We start from the raw sequence: 13,879 nt of genomic DNA, 5'->3' as shown, positions 1-13,879 counted from the left end.
CATATATTGTCTGTGAGCTTATAAATAAATGCTTCTGTGTTCACGCCAGGAGGCGCAAACTCCCATAGTGAGCAGCCTTGCTCGCTGTTATAGAACTTTGGTTACATTCGTAACCCCCAGTTATTATGTGTGCATAGAGCCCAATGCTACTTACTGTCTGTCTCGCTCACGCCCTCTGCAGGACATGCTGGCTCTGCAGATCATCGGTCTGTTCAAGAACATCTTCCAGCTGGTGGGACTGGACCTGTTCGTCTTCCCTTACAGAGTGGTGGCCACCGCGCCGGGGGTAAGGAGAACGCTATGTCAGCATATTATACCACCGCCCCGGTGCTATGGAGAACGCTATGTCAGCATATTACATGTTATACCACCCCCCCTGGGGGTGAGGAGAACGCTATGTCAGCATATTACATGTTATACCACCCCCCCCGGGGGTGAGGAGAACGCTATGTCAGCATATTACATGTTATAGTACCGCCCCGGGGGTGAGGAGAACGCTATGTCAGCATATTACATGTTATAGTACCGCCCCGGGGGTGAGGAGAACGCTATGTGTCAGCATATTACATGTTATACCACCCCCCCAGGGGTGAGGAGAACGCTATGTCATCATATTACATGTTATACCACCCCCCCCCCCCAGGGGTGAGGAGAACGCTATGTCATCATATTACATGTTATACCACCCCCCCAGGGGTAAGGAGAACGCTATGTGTCGGCATATTACACCACCGCCCGTGGGTAAGGTGAACGCTATGTCATCATATTACATGTTATAGTACTGCCCCGGTGCTAAGGAGAACGCTATGTCATCATATTACATGTTATAGTACCGCCCCAGGGGTAAGGAGAACGCTATGTCATCATATTACATGTTATACCACTACCCCGGGGGTAAGGAGAACGCTATGTCATCATATTACATGTTATAGTACCGCCCCAGGGGTAAGGAGAACGCTATGTCATCATATTACATGTTATACCACCCCCCCCCCCCCCCCCCCCCCCCCCCCCCCGGGGGTGAGGAGAACGCTATATGTCATCATATTACATGTTATACCACCGCCCGTGGGTAAGGAGAACGCTATGTCAGCATATTATACCACCGCCCCGGTGCTATGGAGAACGCTATGTCAGCATATTACATGTTATACCACCCCCCCTGGGGGTGAGGAGAACGCTATGTCAGCATATTACATGTTATACCACCCCCCCCGGGGGTGAGGAGAACGCTATGTCAGCATATTACATGTTATAGTACCGCCCCGGGGGTGAGGAGAACGCTATGTCAGCATATTACATGTTATAGTACCGCCCCGGGGGTGAGGAGAACGCTATGTGTCATCATATTACATGTTATACCACCCCCCCAGGGGTGAGGAGAACGCTATGTCATCATATTACATGTTATACCACCCCCCCCCCCCAGGGGTGAGGAGAACGCTATGTCATCATATTACATGTTATACCACCCCCCCAGGGGTAAGGAGAACGCTATGTGTCGGCATATTACACCACCGCCCGTGGGTAAGGTGAACGCTATGTCATCATATTACATGTTATAGTACTGCCCCGGTGCTAAGGAGAACGCTATGTCATCATATTACATGTTATAGTACCGCCCCAGGGGTAAGGAGAACGCTATGTCATCATATTACATGTTATACCACTACCCCGGGGGTAAGGAGAACGCTATGTCATCATATTACATGTTATAGTACCGCCCCAGGGGTAAGGAGAACGCTATGTCATCATATTACATGTTATACCACCCCCCCCCCCCCCCCGGGGGTGAGGAGAACGCTATATGTCATCATATTACATGTTATACCACCGCCCGTGGGTAAGGTGAACGCTATGTCATCATATTACATGTTATAGTACTATAGTACTGCCCCGGGGGTAAGGTGAACGCTATGTCATCATATTACATGTTATAGTACCGTCCCGGGGGTAAGGAGAACGCTATGTCATCATATTACATGTTATAGTACCGCCCCGGGGGTAAGGAGAACGCTATGTCATCATATTACATGTTATAGTACCGCCCCGGGGGTAAGGAGAACGCTATGTCATCATATTACATGTTATAGTACCGCCCCGGGGGTAAGGAGAACGCTATGTCATCATATTACATGTTATAGTACCGCCCCGGGGGTAAGGAGAACGCTATGTCATCATATTACATGTTATAGTACCGCCCCGGGGGTAAGGAGAACGCTATGTCAGCATATTACATGTTATACCACCGTCCCGGGGGTAAGGAGAAGGTTATATAAAAAATAGAAGTCTGTACACTGTAACTTTGTAAACTCCCACTTTATTATAGATTAACGTTTCGGCACAGAGTCTGGGTACCGAGGCTAGGCTGTTCTTAAGCCCGAACGGGTATGGACTAGTAGAATTGAACCAACCAGTTTGATTAAAGGAGATAATCGGTCTATAATCCTGTCCCAACATGTATGTTGGGACAGGATTATAGGCTGATTCAGGGTTTCAGATTTCTCCTTTATCTGTGGTGTGTTCTCCACTGTACAGAATGATGATGCTTACAATCTACCGGTATGTGTTTCAGTGTGGTGTGATTGAGTGCATCCCAGACTGCAAGTCTCGGGACCAGCTGGGCAGACAGACTGACTTCGGCATGTACGACTACTTCAGGAACCAGTACGGAGACGAGTCCACCCTGGCCTTTCAGAAGGTGTGGAAAGTATTATCAATCACCTCTGGCCTAAACCTGTACCCTCTGAAGCCACTTGCACACCAAGTCACACTAAGTCCGGGCTTCTCAGAGTGGGTGCCTTGACGCAACTCCAGGGGTGCCTCAGAATACTTTGATAATCCATCAATGTCACTTCAGTTTAAACCACTTGGAGCCTTTATGCTTAGTAAAACAGACCCGAGTTAAACTGTACTTGATGCGTTCTTTTTCAGCCTACAGGCTACAGTACACCAATAAGTCTCTTCACCAAAGCTTGTAGATCGGCTATTTGTGGTGAATGTTCCTCCCAGAATATGAATGCTGGGGTTTAAGTGGTTAAACACCAACTATACAAGTTATTTTATAATGGAAACACAATATTCTCTCCAGTTTTCCTTGTGACATACTGTGTCTTTACATATTTACGTACCGTTAATGCACGCGCACACACACACACACACACACACACACACACACACACACACACACACACACACACACACACACACACACACACACACACCCACACACACACACGAAGATGATAAAATGTACATGTACGTAAGTGTCTTGTTCCTTTTATCTTTATTTTGTAAAAGGGTAGGCGAAATAAACTATGGCTTCAGGCCTATACCTTTTCCTGGTATTACAGATATGACATCTAAACTTTAAGTTACTACAAAATGTACAGACTAATGTATTTGCTGCGGCCCCCGGTGTCTAAAGACCTTAAATCATGTGCACTAACTGTCATCCTCTCTTCCGACAGGCTCGCTATAACTTCATCCGCAGTATGGCAGCCTACAGTCTGCTGCTGTTCCTGCTGCAGATCAAAGACAGACACAATGGAAACATCATGCTGGACAGCAAGGGCCATCTCATCCATATCGGTACTGTACATTATTACACCAAGGGCCATCTCATCCATATAGGTACTGTACATTATTACAGCAAGGGTCATCTCATCCATATAGGTACTGTACATTATTACAGCAAGGGTCATCTCATCCATATCGGTACTGTACATTATTACACCAAGGGCCATCTCATCCATATAGGTACTGTACATTATTACAGCAAGGGCCATCTCATCCATATAGGTACTGTACATTATTACACCAAGGGCCATCTCATCCATATAGGTACTGTACATTATTACAGCAAGGGTCATCTCATCCATATAGGTACTGTACATTATTACAGCAAGGGCCATCTCATCCATATAGGTACTGTACATTATTACAGCAAGGGCCATCTCATCCATATAGGTACTGTACATTATTACACCAAGGGCCATCTCATCCATATAGGTACTGTACATTATTACAGCAAGGGTCATCTCATCCATATAGGTACTGTACATTATTACAGCAAGGGCCATCTCATCCATATCGGTACTGTACATTATTACAGCAAGGGTCATCTCATCCATATCGGTACTGTACATTATTACAGCAAGGGTCATCTCATCCATATAGGTACTGTACATTATTACAGCAAGGGCCATCTCATCCATATAGGTACTGTACATTATTACAGCAAGGGCCATCTCATCCATATCGGTACTGTACATTATTACAGCAAGGGTCATCTCATCCATATAGGTACTGTACATTATTACAGCAAGGGCCATCTCATCCATATAGGTACTGTACATTATTACAGCAAGGGTCATCTCATCCATATAGGTACTGTACATTATTACAGCAAGGGCCATCTCATCCATATAGGTACTGTACATTATTACAGCAAGGGCCATCTCATCCATATCGGTACTGTACATTATTACAGCAAGGGCCATCATCCATATCGGTACTGTACATTATTACAGCAAGGGCCATCATCCATATCGGTACTGTACATTATTACAGCAAGGGTCATCTCATCCATATAGGTACTGTACATTATTACAGCAAGGGTCATCTCATCCATATCGGTACTGTACATTATTACAGCAAGGGTCATCTCATCCATATAGGTACTGTACATTATTACATCAAAGGTACTTTCATCCATATATGTATAACAAGTAACGCCATCACGGCCAACCAAAATACATTTTAGTCGACTAAATCTACTGTAGATTTTGTCGACTAAAATGTTATGGTATTTTGTTGACTAAAACTAGACAAAAACAAATCTGATGACTAAAACGTAATCAACATTTGCTGTCAAAATCAACTGTGTGTGTGTGTGTGTGTGTGTGTGTGTGTGTGTGTGTGTGTGTGTGTGTGTGTGTGTGTGTGTGTGTGTGTGTGTGTGTGTGTGTGTGTGTGTGTGTGTGTGTGTGTGTGTGTGTGTGTGTGTGTGTGTGTGTGTGTGTGTGTGTGTGTGTGTGTGTGTGTGTGCGCGCGTGCGTAGACTTTGGCTTCATGTTTGAGAGCTCTCCTGGGGGTAACCTGGGCTGGGAGCCAGACATCAAGCTGACCGATGAGATGGTGATGATAATGGGCGGGAAGATGGAGGCCACGCCCTTCAAGTGGTTCATGGAGATGTGTGTCCGAGGATACCTGGCCGTACGGTGAGACCTGTTACGAGTAGGAATGCACCCATGTATCGGCTGCATATCGGTATCGGCGAAAATAAATTACTGGTTAAAGTTACAGGAGTTTTTACTCTTTGGTGTTTGTGAAATGTGAAAAGTAAGCTTACCATAATCACAGTAAACATTATCATGTCCTATTCAAGGGCTTTCTTTTAACCAGTCAGTTTGTGTGTGTGTGTCACTGTCCAGCTTACACTCGTTAATGTTACTTGCATTCCCTGGCACAAAAGGGGGAAATAATAATAACGCCAAAAACAAAATGCTAACTTGCTAAACATTGTTGTTGACATCATGTGTGTCCTGTGTCTCTCAGGCCGTACATGGATGCAGTGGTTTCTCTAGTCACTCTCATGTTGGACACTGGACTGCCTTGTTTCAGGGGACAAACCATTAAACTCCTCAAGTAAGTATTACAATACAACTGTGTGCATGCGTGCGCGTGTTACTGTAGAGAGAATGGTTCACACACCTGTGATCAAAACAAATGGGAAGTTTAATCTGCTGGCAGCGTTGATGAAAGACTGATAAGAATCCAAGCCAGTGTTCATTTTGTTGACTAAGGCTAAAAGTCTAAGGTTTTTTATATTTATTCGACTATGACTAGACTAAGACTAAACAATTACAGGTGACTAAATAGGATTAAAACTAAATGGCGTGTTACTCTAAAGACTAAGACTAAATCAGAATTTGCTGTAAAAATTAACACTGATCCAAGCGATAGTTTGAGCAGGAGCAACTCTCTCTGTCTCTCTCTCACCAAAAAGTGGAAGAGCCAATCGGTGTCTGCGCTCATGGCCCTGTGATTGATGGACACGGATTGGCTCTTCCAACATGCAAACGCGTCTTGCACCGAGAATAGCAGACCCACAAGCTTTGCGTGACAAAGTGTAAATCAGGCTTTAGTGAACACAGACGACATTATGTTTATTTTTCAGAGGACGGTTCAACCCTCAGATGAGTGAGAAGGAAGCGGCAGCCTACATCATCAAAATCATACAGAGCTGTTTCCTTAGCAGCAGGTAAGATACACACGTCCTTTTATCTTTACTGAGTGGGTGTTCAATTTCACTGTTTCTGTTTAAGCTCCTATTACGGCAGTGAGATGTGGCATTGACACTGGAATACTAAATAGCACACTCGTGAAGTGAGGGGCGCTCTTATCATCATACATTATCTCATTCCAGCCAATCAGATTTTGCGTCCTCATCTTTGTCTTCAATGTTCGTGTTTATGCAATGTTTGTGTTTACACAAACACTCAAAGCTGACCATGCATTGTCAATGGCATTCATGTTTGTGTTAAGACAATGTTTGCGTTTACACAAACCCTCAAAGCTGAACATACAGTAGAAGGGGCTGTATAAAATATGCAAGAGCACAACAGATATTAACTGTCTTTTTTTCTTTATTTTTTTCTGAAGCTGCTTGCAGATTGGAAAACGGATGAGAAATAAATTAGTTTTGCATCGTTTTTCCTTTCTTCAACAGGAGCAAAACGTACGACATGCTCCAGTATTACCAGAACCAGATTCCATACTGAAGATCTCCCGGGAGTCCTCCTCCCGTCTACTAACCCTTCACACGCTGTACAGAACAGGAACCGCACAGTTTTTTCTGTTCCAACGTTGGGAAGGTTCTTCTAGGACGCAAGCTGAGCAGAGTGCACAGTCAAATCATCAGTGTTTAACCCCAGCGGTCCATTTGGTACCCCTCTCAGAGTTAGAAATGGATCAAAAACACAGACAATGTCAACTGTGTACTGGAGGTACTTTACAATGTCATCCTGGTCTTCCCGATTTAAAAAAAGAAAGAAAGGGAAAAAAAACCCTCACAAAATAGGACTAAATAGAATTGCGTTCAAGATTTTGAAAAAATGCTCAAAGAGCAGATGTACCAGCGCGTGGCGCGTGTAGATCTGCTGTTTTTTGAGAACCACTGTTCTAAATCCGCTGTCAAGCAATGAAGACAAATACTCTAATCGTGCAATAGTTTGAGCCACAGTACCCTCTAGTGGTGGAAAAACAGAGGCAAACTGCCTCCTTACAATAATTTCACACTTTGTCGCTTTTGATCTGAGATTATCCTCCAGCGCAGTTTGATTGTTATGAAATTCTGTATAAAGTGTAGAGGATTGAAAGAAAAACAGGAAAAACAAAACAATCATGTTACGGGTGATACGTGTAACTTGTAACATAATTCAAGTTTGTCAAAGAACGACTTGACTATCACAAACGGAAAATATGTTTATTTTAAGTGGGGTTACCATGTAAGTGATGTTTTCGCTGGTGATATTCTGATAGTAAGTCATTTTGTAAAATTACGTTTTTAGGTGGTGGGACACCAATCTTTGTACGATATCAGGAGAGAGAACAACCTCACAAAGAGCATTTATATCCTTTACATTTTCATAAAGTTCCGTTTTAATTTTTTTGTCTGCTCATTCTTTTAGTGTATTATTATGTACTTCCAATTTCACTTGTTTTATATCCTGTATAGGACTATCCTTGTTACTGAATTGAGGTCTCTCTCCTGAATGGACAAAATTGGTATCCCGACCTGAAAATGTTCTCTTTTACTAAAGAGTTGGAGAAATGGTCAGAACTATTGTTAACGAATAATCACTCTAATATGGCAAGTACTACTATTAGAATGTAGAGCTACTTAACGCTTACTTTAACAAGAAGACATATCACTTACATGCCCTTTTATAGCTTTTCGTTTATTGTTTTTAGCTTTGTTGTTTACTTTTTGTCATTAATTTGTGACAAAAAGTTGTTAATTTGTCACACAACAGAAGCCTACTCCAGGGGTCTTCAACAGGGTCCGGGATCCCTAGGGTTGTCCTCAGAGGTACTACAGGGAACCCTAGCGTCCCTATTCTGGGAGGAACATTAGCTGAAAAAAGAGTTTTGTGTAAGAGGGGAAAGGAAAAGATCAAGTATTGAGGGTTTAAGTGGTTAACTGTCTGAAAATGCACATCATCGACGTGGATCCAACACCGTGCTAGTAAACGAGTCTATCAAGAAAATCTCTGGAAAAAGTTTAATCTGCAACAGAACTTTATACAATACGTAGTGGGAGGTCCCTGCATCATCTCTCTCTCAGCCAAAGGGGTCCTTGGCCTGAACAGTGTTGAAGACCCCTGGCCTACACAGACAGCTGTGTCACAGTTTAGGTAAGGTTGACCATGAGGCGACTAGTCGTTATTATATATATATATTTTGTTTGTTTAATGCAGTTTCCAGTATATTGTTATTTATAATGATGCTGTCATTCACTTTTAAGCACTTTATATATAATATCATTGTATTACACTTAGAACCGGGGTCCCTCAGGGCTCTCTATGCTAGCGACTTGTCTGTTTTCGATCAACATCAGTGGTTTTCAACCCTTTTCATCATATCAAGGTCCAATATTTTTTCGCCATTTGAGCCACGGAACCACCTTTTGATGGACCCAAAAGTAAAGGATAGATTATTATCGTTGGATAACATGATGTCCACAATTCCATGCTGTATTGGTACAATAGGAGAGATGACATTTTACACTCAAGCGTTAAAGATCTACAAGCTTGAAAACCACTGATCGACATCAAATATCTTCGCAGGAAAATCTACAAGCTCACGATACGTCGCATTTGGGTGTATAAGGAAATACTAAGCGTACCTAGCATATGTCCTTGTGGTATACCCCGGTTAACTACCTATATAGGATTTCAGTGGTTAATTATTATTGCCAATTTAGTCCAGTACACAATCAATTTTCTTCTTTCCAGTTTACATATAAAGCTTATTGATCAAATCAAATACAATTATTATGTAGTTATTTACTTAATCGCATGACTATCAAAAGTTATCATGCCGCCTTTGTTTTGGTAACGATGGAACAAAACGTATTGTCGCTGTCGGGCAGAAACCTCTTATCTCCATATTCTCTTTTAGTTTTTTTTTACTAAACTAATGCCCTACTTGATACCCGCTGAAACACGTCGCGTCGATTTTGTCCACAATTCCATGCTGTGTTGATGATGGGTACTTAGGGCTATAGTTGTCAGACCTCTCTCTAATTAGATCCTTTAATAAACATAAACATGGGAGAGAAAACAGGCAAACAATCAAAATAACAATTCTTCTACATTCCCTATAGACTTCTTGTAAATGAAGTATAATGCAGATGTTTAACAATAATTTAACTCTTTGAGAGTGTAAAATGTCCATTTGTTTTCATTTTACACTCGAGAGTTAAAGATCTATAAGGAATTGGATCCATTTAGTTACCAACTCTCCATCATTTAGCTGGGGACCACCTGGAACCCCCTCAAGGACCACTGGTTGAAAACCACTGCTCTAGGCTGTTCTTGAAGGACGTCTTCTGACCGCGTTCGCGTCGCCATGGCAGCAGTTGTCTGTCTCCGATAAACAACTCTTTAATAACACACCGTTTATTATGGAGAAGATACAAGGTTTCTGCCTGACGGCGATGATATTCTACGTTAGAATGCTGACTGAAAACATGGGCGGCTTTTTGGTTTTTGCTGATGTTTACTTTTGAAGTCAGACATATATCAGGCTTCACACCCCCCTGTCTGCTATTATATCTGATGGTTGTTTCTGATAGAGCTGTGATCAAACCCCCCACCCCCACTACAGCTGCAGTATCACCCCATTAATCATGTCTGTGTGGGTGGAGATTATTTACAACAAAATAGACTAGGTCTTAACAGTATATACTTGATTTAAATGCACGCTGGTGTCACGCAGCGAAAATAGCAGATCTTCAAGCTGCGCTTGTCGATCGATCAGCTGTTTCTTTCGTATACGACATTCAGGCAGGCTTTTAACTTTAATGTCTTTTAACCGTATAGGTCTTGTTTTTAGCCGATCATGAAAAAAAAGTTTATTTCGTCCGGATACGAGCGTTATTACATGTTTGCCGAACCCTTTACTATTATTATATCGGATGTTGTTTTAGAGACATTCCACTCTGTGCACAACAGAGACATTAATAATATGACTTCATGTCCAAATCTGTACTTGAAGCTCTGAGATTTGGGGGTTTTGTTCGTTTCTCTTGTTACTAAAAATGTATGACTATTATACCTAAAAGCCATTTCTCTTTAACTTTTGGCACAAACGGAAGAACAATAGTGTTATACTTGAGAACAACACAACCCTATGCAATATAACTCTGTATATGATTCATATCCATGTGTGTGTAGTGTACAACAAATATGGTTTCTAAAGACTCATTTATGCTCTGTCATGTGTCAAAAATAGCAGACCTACAAGCTCACAACACGTCACATTTGTGACACGTTGTGAGCTTGTAAGTCTGCTGTTTTTGACTCACGAACATCGCAGTGTGACGGAAGTATAAAGCAGACTTTAGGTTTACTCAATCCTGTGTGAACCACTATAAATTCCCACATGTTTGTGAGTCGGTATGATCTTATTTAGAGGTGAACCCTTTAAAGGAGTAGTTCACAAAAAAAGACTAATTTTCTAAAGACTCAATGGAGGCTCTTTTGAGTCTCCTACCAGATACAATGCCGGACGTGCCGGTCATCAAATTATTGGTTTAAGAATGTGACAAAACTCTCCATGAATCATCATGAATTCAAGGCTTCATGGGGTGTGTAATTGATAGAAAATAAGTATTTTTTTGGGGTGAACTACTCATTTAGGTATTCAAAACATATTTGAATTGCCTATACAAAATTAAAAAGGGGGAGGTGGGAGGTGTTGTTATTATTACTACTGTATTCATTATCATGGTTGACATTTCTTGGTAAGATCACCCTCCCCCCTAATTGACCCCACTACAGCAATACTGTATATTTCTAAGATTAAGATGTGTGTTGAACACCTAAATACTTTGTGCTCATTTGGTTGTGTACACTGTTTATGAGCGTGTGTGTGTTTACGTAACTGTGTGCACGTCCGTCTGTGATTATGGGTAAATGAACTTGCCCATTATTTCTGATTAGTTACTGTAGTTGTGCGTGGGTGAGTTACATTACATACATTATACATTATGGCTGAACTATATGAGCTCACACCAGCTATGAGCTTGTATACTTGTAGATCTGCTACTTGTGGTGCAGGGAGTCGGGACAGCCACGCACAACTATGTATAAATCGGATATTAGTCAGTTGTTTATAGAGAGAGTACTGTAACTGTACATGTTCTGGCATTCTTTTATTATGTCTTTAAATCTCTATCACAGATTAAATGTGTTCACCTATTTTTGTCTGGCTCAAATCATTGCCTTTCACTACCATGCAGTGGTTCCCCCAAAATATGACATGTTTGCCTGAAAAGGAATCTTTGAAATGTTTCATACTTTTAGAAATAGTGAGAAATTTATAATGGAATTATAAATTTACAATGGCAGCTCTATGGCACGTCAAAAAATCACTTTCACTTAGAAGCTCCATTCACACTTTTTATAATTCAGCTTACTGTGGGCCCACATGGAACTTTTTACTTTAACTTAAACGCCCCATGGCATTCTCTATGTCAATAGCACAAACTTTGGCATGCTACTAGTCCTACATACTTAAACCTAGAAACCCCATTCAAACCTATTTAGGTTCATCTTACGGTGGACATGTTTGCCTGAAGAGGAATCTTTGAAATGTTTCATAGTTTTAGAAATATAGTGCTTTCAAATTTGAGACATTTATAATGGGGCTCAATGGCAGCTCTATAGGATGTCAAAAAATCACTTTCACCTAGAAGCTCCATTCACACTTTTTATAATTCAGTTTACTGTGGGCACACATGCTGGAACTTTTTACTTTGAAATGTTTTGTAGTTTCTCAGTTATTTAACTTAAACGCCCAATGCATTCTCTATGGCAATAGCACAAACTTTGGCATGCTACTAGTCCTACATACTTAAACCTAGAAACCCCATTTAAACCTATTTAAGTTCATCTTACGGTGGACATGTTTGCCTGAAAAGGAATCTATGAAATGTTTCATAGTTTTAGAAATATAGGGCTTTCAAATTTGAGACATTTATAATGGGGCGCAATGGCAGCTCTATAGGACGTCAAAAAATCACTTTCACCTAGAAGCTCCATTCACACTTTTTATAATTCAGCTTACTGTGGGCACACATGCTGGAACTTTTTACTTTGAAATGTTTTGTAGTTTCTCAGTTATTTAACTTAAACGCCCAATGCATTCTCTATGGCAATAGCACAAACTTTGGCATGCTACTAGTCCTACATACTTACACCTAGAAACCCCATTTAAACCTATTTAAGTTCATCTTACGGTGGACATGTTTGCCTGAAAAGGAATCTTTGAAATGTTTCATAGTTTTAGAAATATAGGGCTTTCAAATTTGAGACATTTATAATGGGGCTCAATGGCAGCTCTATAGGACGTTAAAAAATCACTTTCACCTAGAAGCTCCATTCACACTTTTTATAATTCAGCTTACTGTGGGCACACATGCTGGAACTTTTTACTTTGAAATGTTTTGTAGTTTCTCAGTTATTTAACTTAAACGCCCAATGCATTCTGGCAATAGCACAAACTTTGGCATGCTACTAGTCCTATACTGCATGTGTCTCCACAGTAAGCTGAATTATAAAAAGTGTGAATGGAGTTTCTAGGTGAAAGTGATTTTTTGACATGCCACTATCTGCCATTATACATTTCTCAAATTTAAAGCACTATGATTTTGGGACCCTATGTCAGAGCCAGGACTTTAACCTGCAGCCTCCTGATTCCCAGGCAGGCTCTGTACCCAGTGAGCCACAGTACATGCTGTTCTTAAAAGGCAGAATAGATAATGACAGAAGAGCCAGAGACTTGTTTCCATTGTGGTTCATAAACATAAACATTTTGACGTGCCACTATCTGCCATTATAAATTTCTCAAATTGAAAGCACTATATTTCTAAAACTATGAAACATTTCAAAGATTCCTTTTCAGGCAAACATGTCCACCGTAAGATGAACCTAAATAGGTTTGAATGGGGATTCTAGGTGTAAGTATGTAGGACTAGTAGCATGCCAAAGTTATAATTCTTTTCGGACGGCTTACTATTGCATGTCGTTTTTCGTGATTTTGGACTATTTGAAAAAAAGATGAAAATCATGAAAAAACGACATACTATAGTTCATGGTTTCGGACGGCATACTATAGCATGTCGTTTTTCATGATTTTGGAGGATTTGAAAAAAAACTACATACTATAGTCCATGGTTTGGGACGGCATAATATATTTAGTCATATTTTCAGGACACTATGTCAGAGCCAGGACTTGAACCAGCAGCCTCCTGATTCCCAGGAAGGCTCTGTAGGCCTACCCAGTGAGCCACTGTGCATGCTGTTCTTAAAAGGCCGAATAGATAATGACAGAAGAGCCAGAGACTTGTTTCCATTGTGGTTCATAAACATTCGAACGTCTAGAGATAAACAACGGCAAAAGAAACAATAGACAAATCTCCTGTTATTTTATTTGTTGTATTTTATTTTTGTATCAATGTTGTACTCAAAGGGAACAGCAGACTGTGTTGTGGCAGGTAGCAAGTAGATCAGTGACTTAGCACACTGGCTGCATGATCTGGACATTGTGGGTTCAAACCCCACTCAAATGTTTACTTGCCAAAATCTGC

At 41.1% G+C, this 13,879-nt stretch overlaps 1 protein-coding gene across 2 annotated transcripts in view; it reads left to right on the top strand.

Annotated features, from left to right (window-relative positions):
* pi4kaa (phosphatidylinositol 4-kinase, catalytic, alpha a) overlaps positions 1 to 11,489 on the top strand; it is a 62,113-nt gene extending 50,624 nt beyond the window's left edge. For both annotated transcript variants that reach the window (XM_079523755.1, XM_079523754.1), the window contains exons 48-54: positions 182 to 286; positions 2,576 to 2,701; positions 3,471 to 3,591; positions 5,063 to 5,222; positions 5,560 to 5,649; positions 6,182 to 6,265; positions 6,734 to 11,489. In XM_079523755.1, the coding sequence (XP_079379881.1) occupies positions 182 to 286; positions 2,576 to 2,701; positions 3,471 to 3,591; positions 5,063 to 5,222; positions 5,560 to 5,649; positions 6,182 to 6,265; positions 6,734 to 6,785 (738 nt within the window). In that variant the 3' untranslated portion in view covers positions 6,786 to 11,489. The remainder of the gene's footprint in view (positions 1 to 181; positions 287 to 2,575; positions 2,702 to 3,470; positions 3,592 to 5,062; positions 5,223 to 5,559; positions 5,650 to 6,181; positions 6,266 to 6,733) is intronic.
* Positions 11,490 to 13,879: the final 2,390 nt, after the last annotated feature.

This window comes from Electrona antarctica, assembly GCF_951216825.1.
Source record: "Electrona antarctica genome assembly, chromosome: 16".
NCBI lineage: Eukaryota > Metazoa > Chordata > Actinopteri > Myctophiformes > Myctophidae > Electrona > Electrona antarctica.
This window is presented reverse-complemented; position numbering and strand designations above follow the sequence as displayed.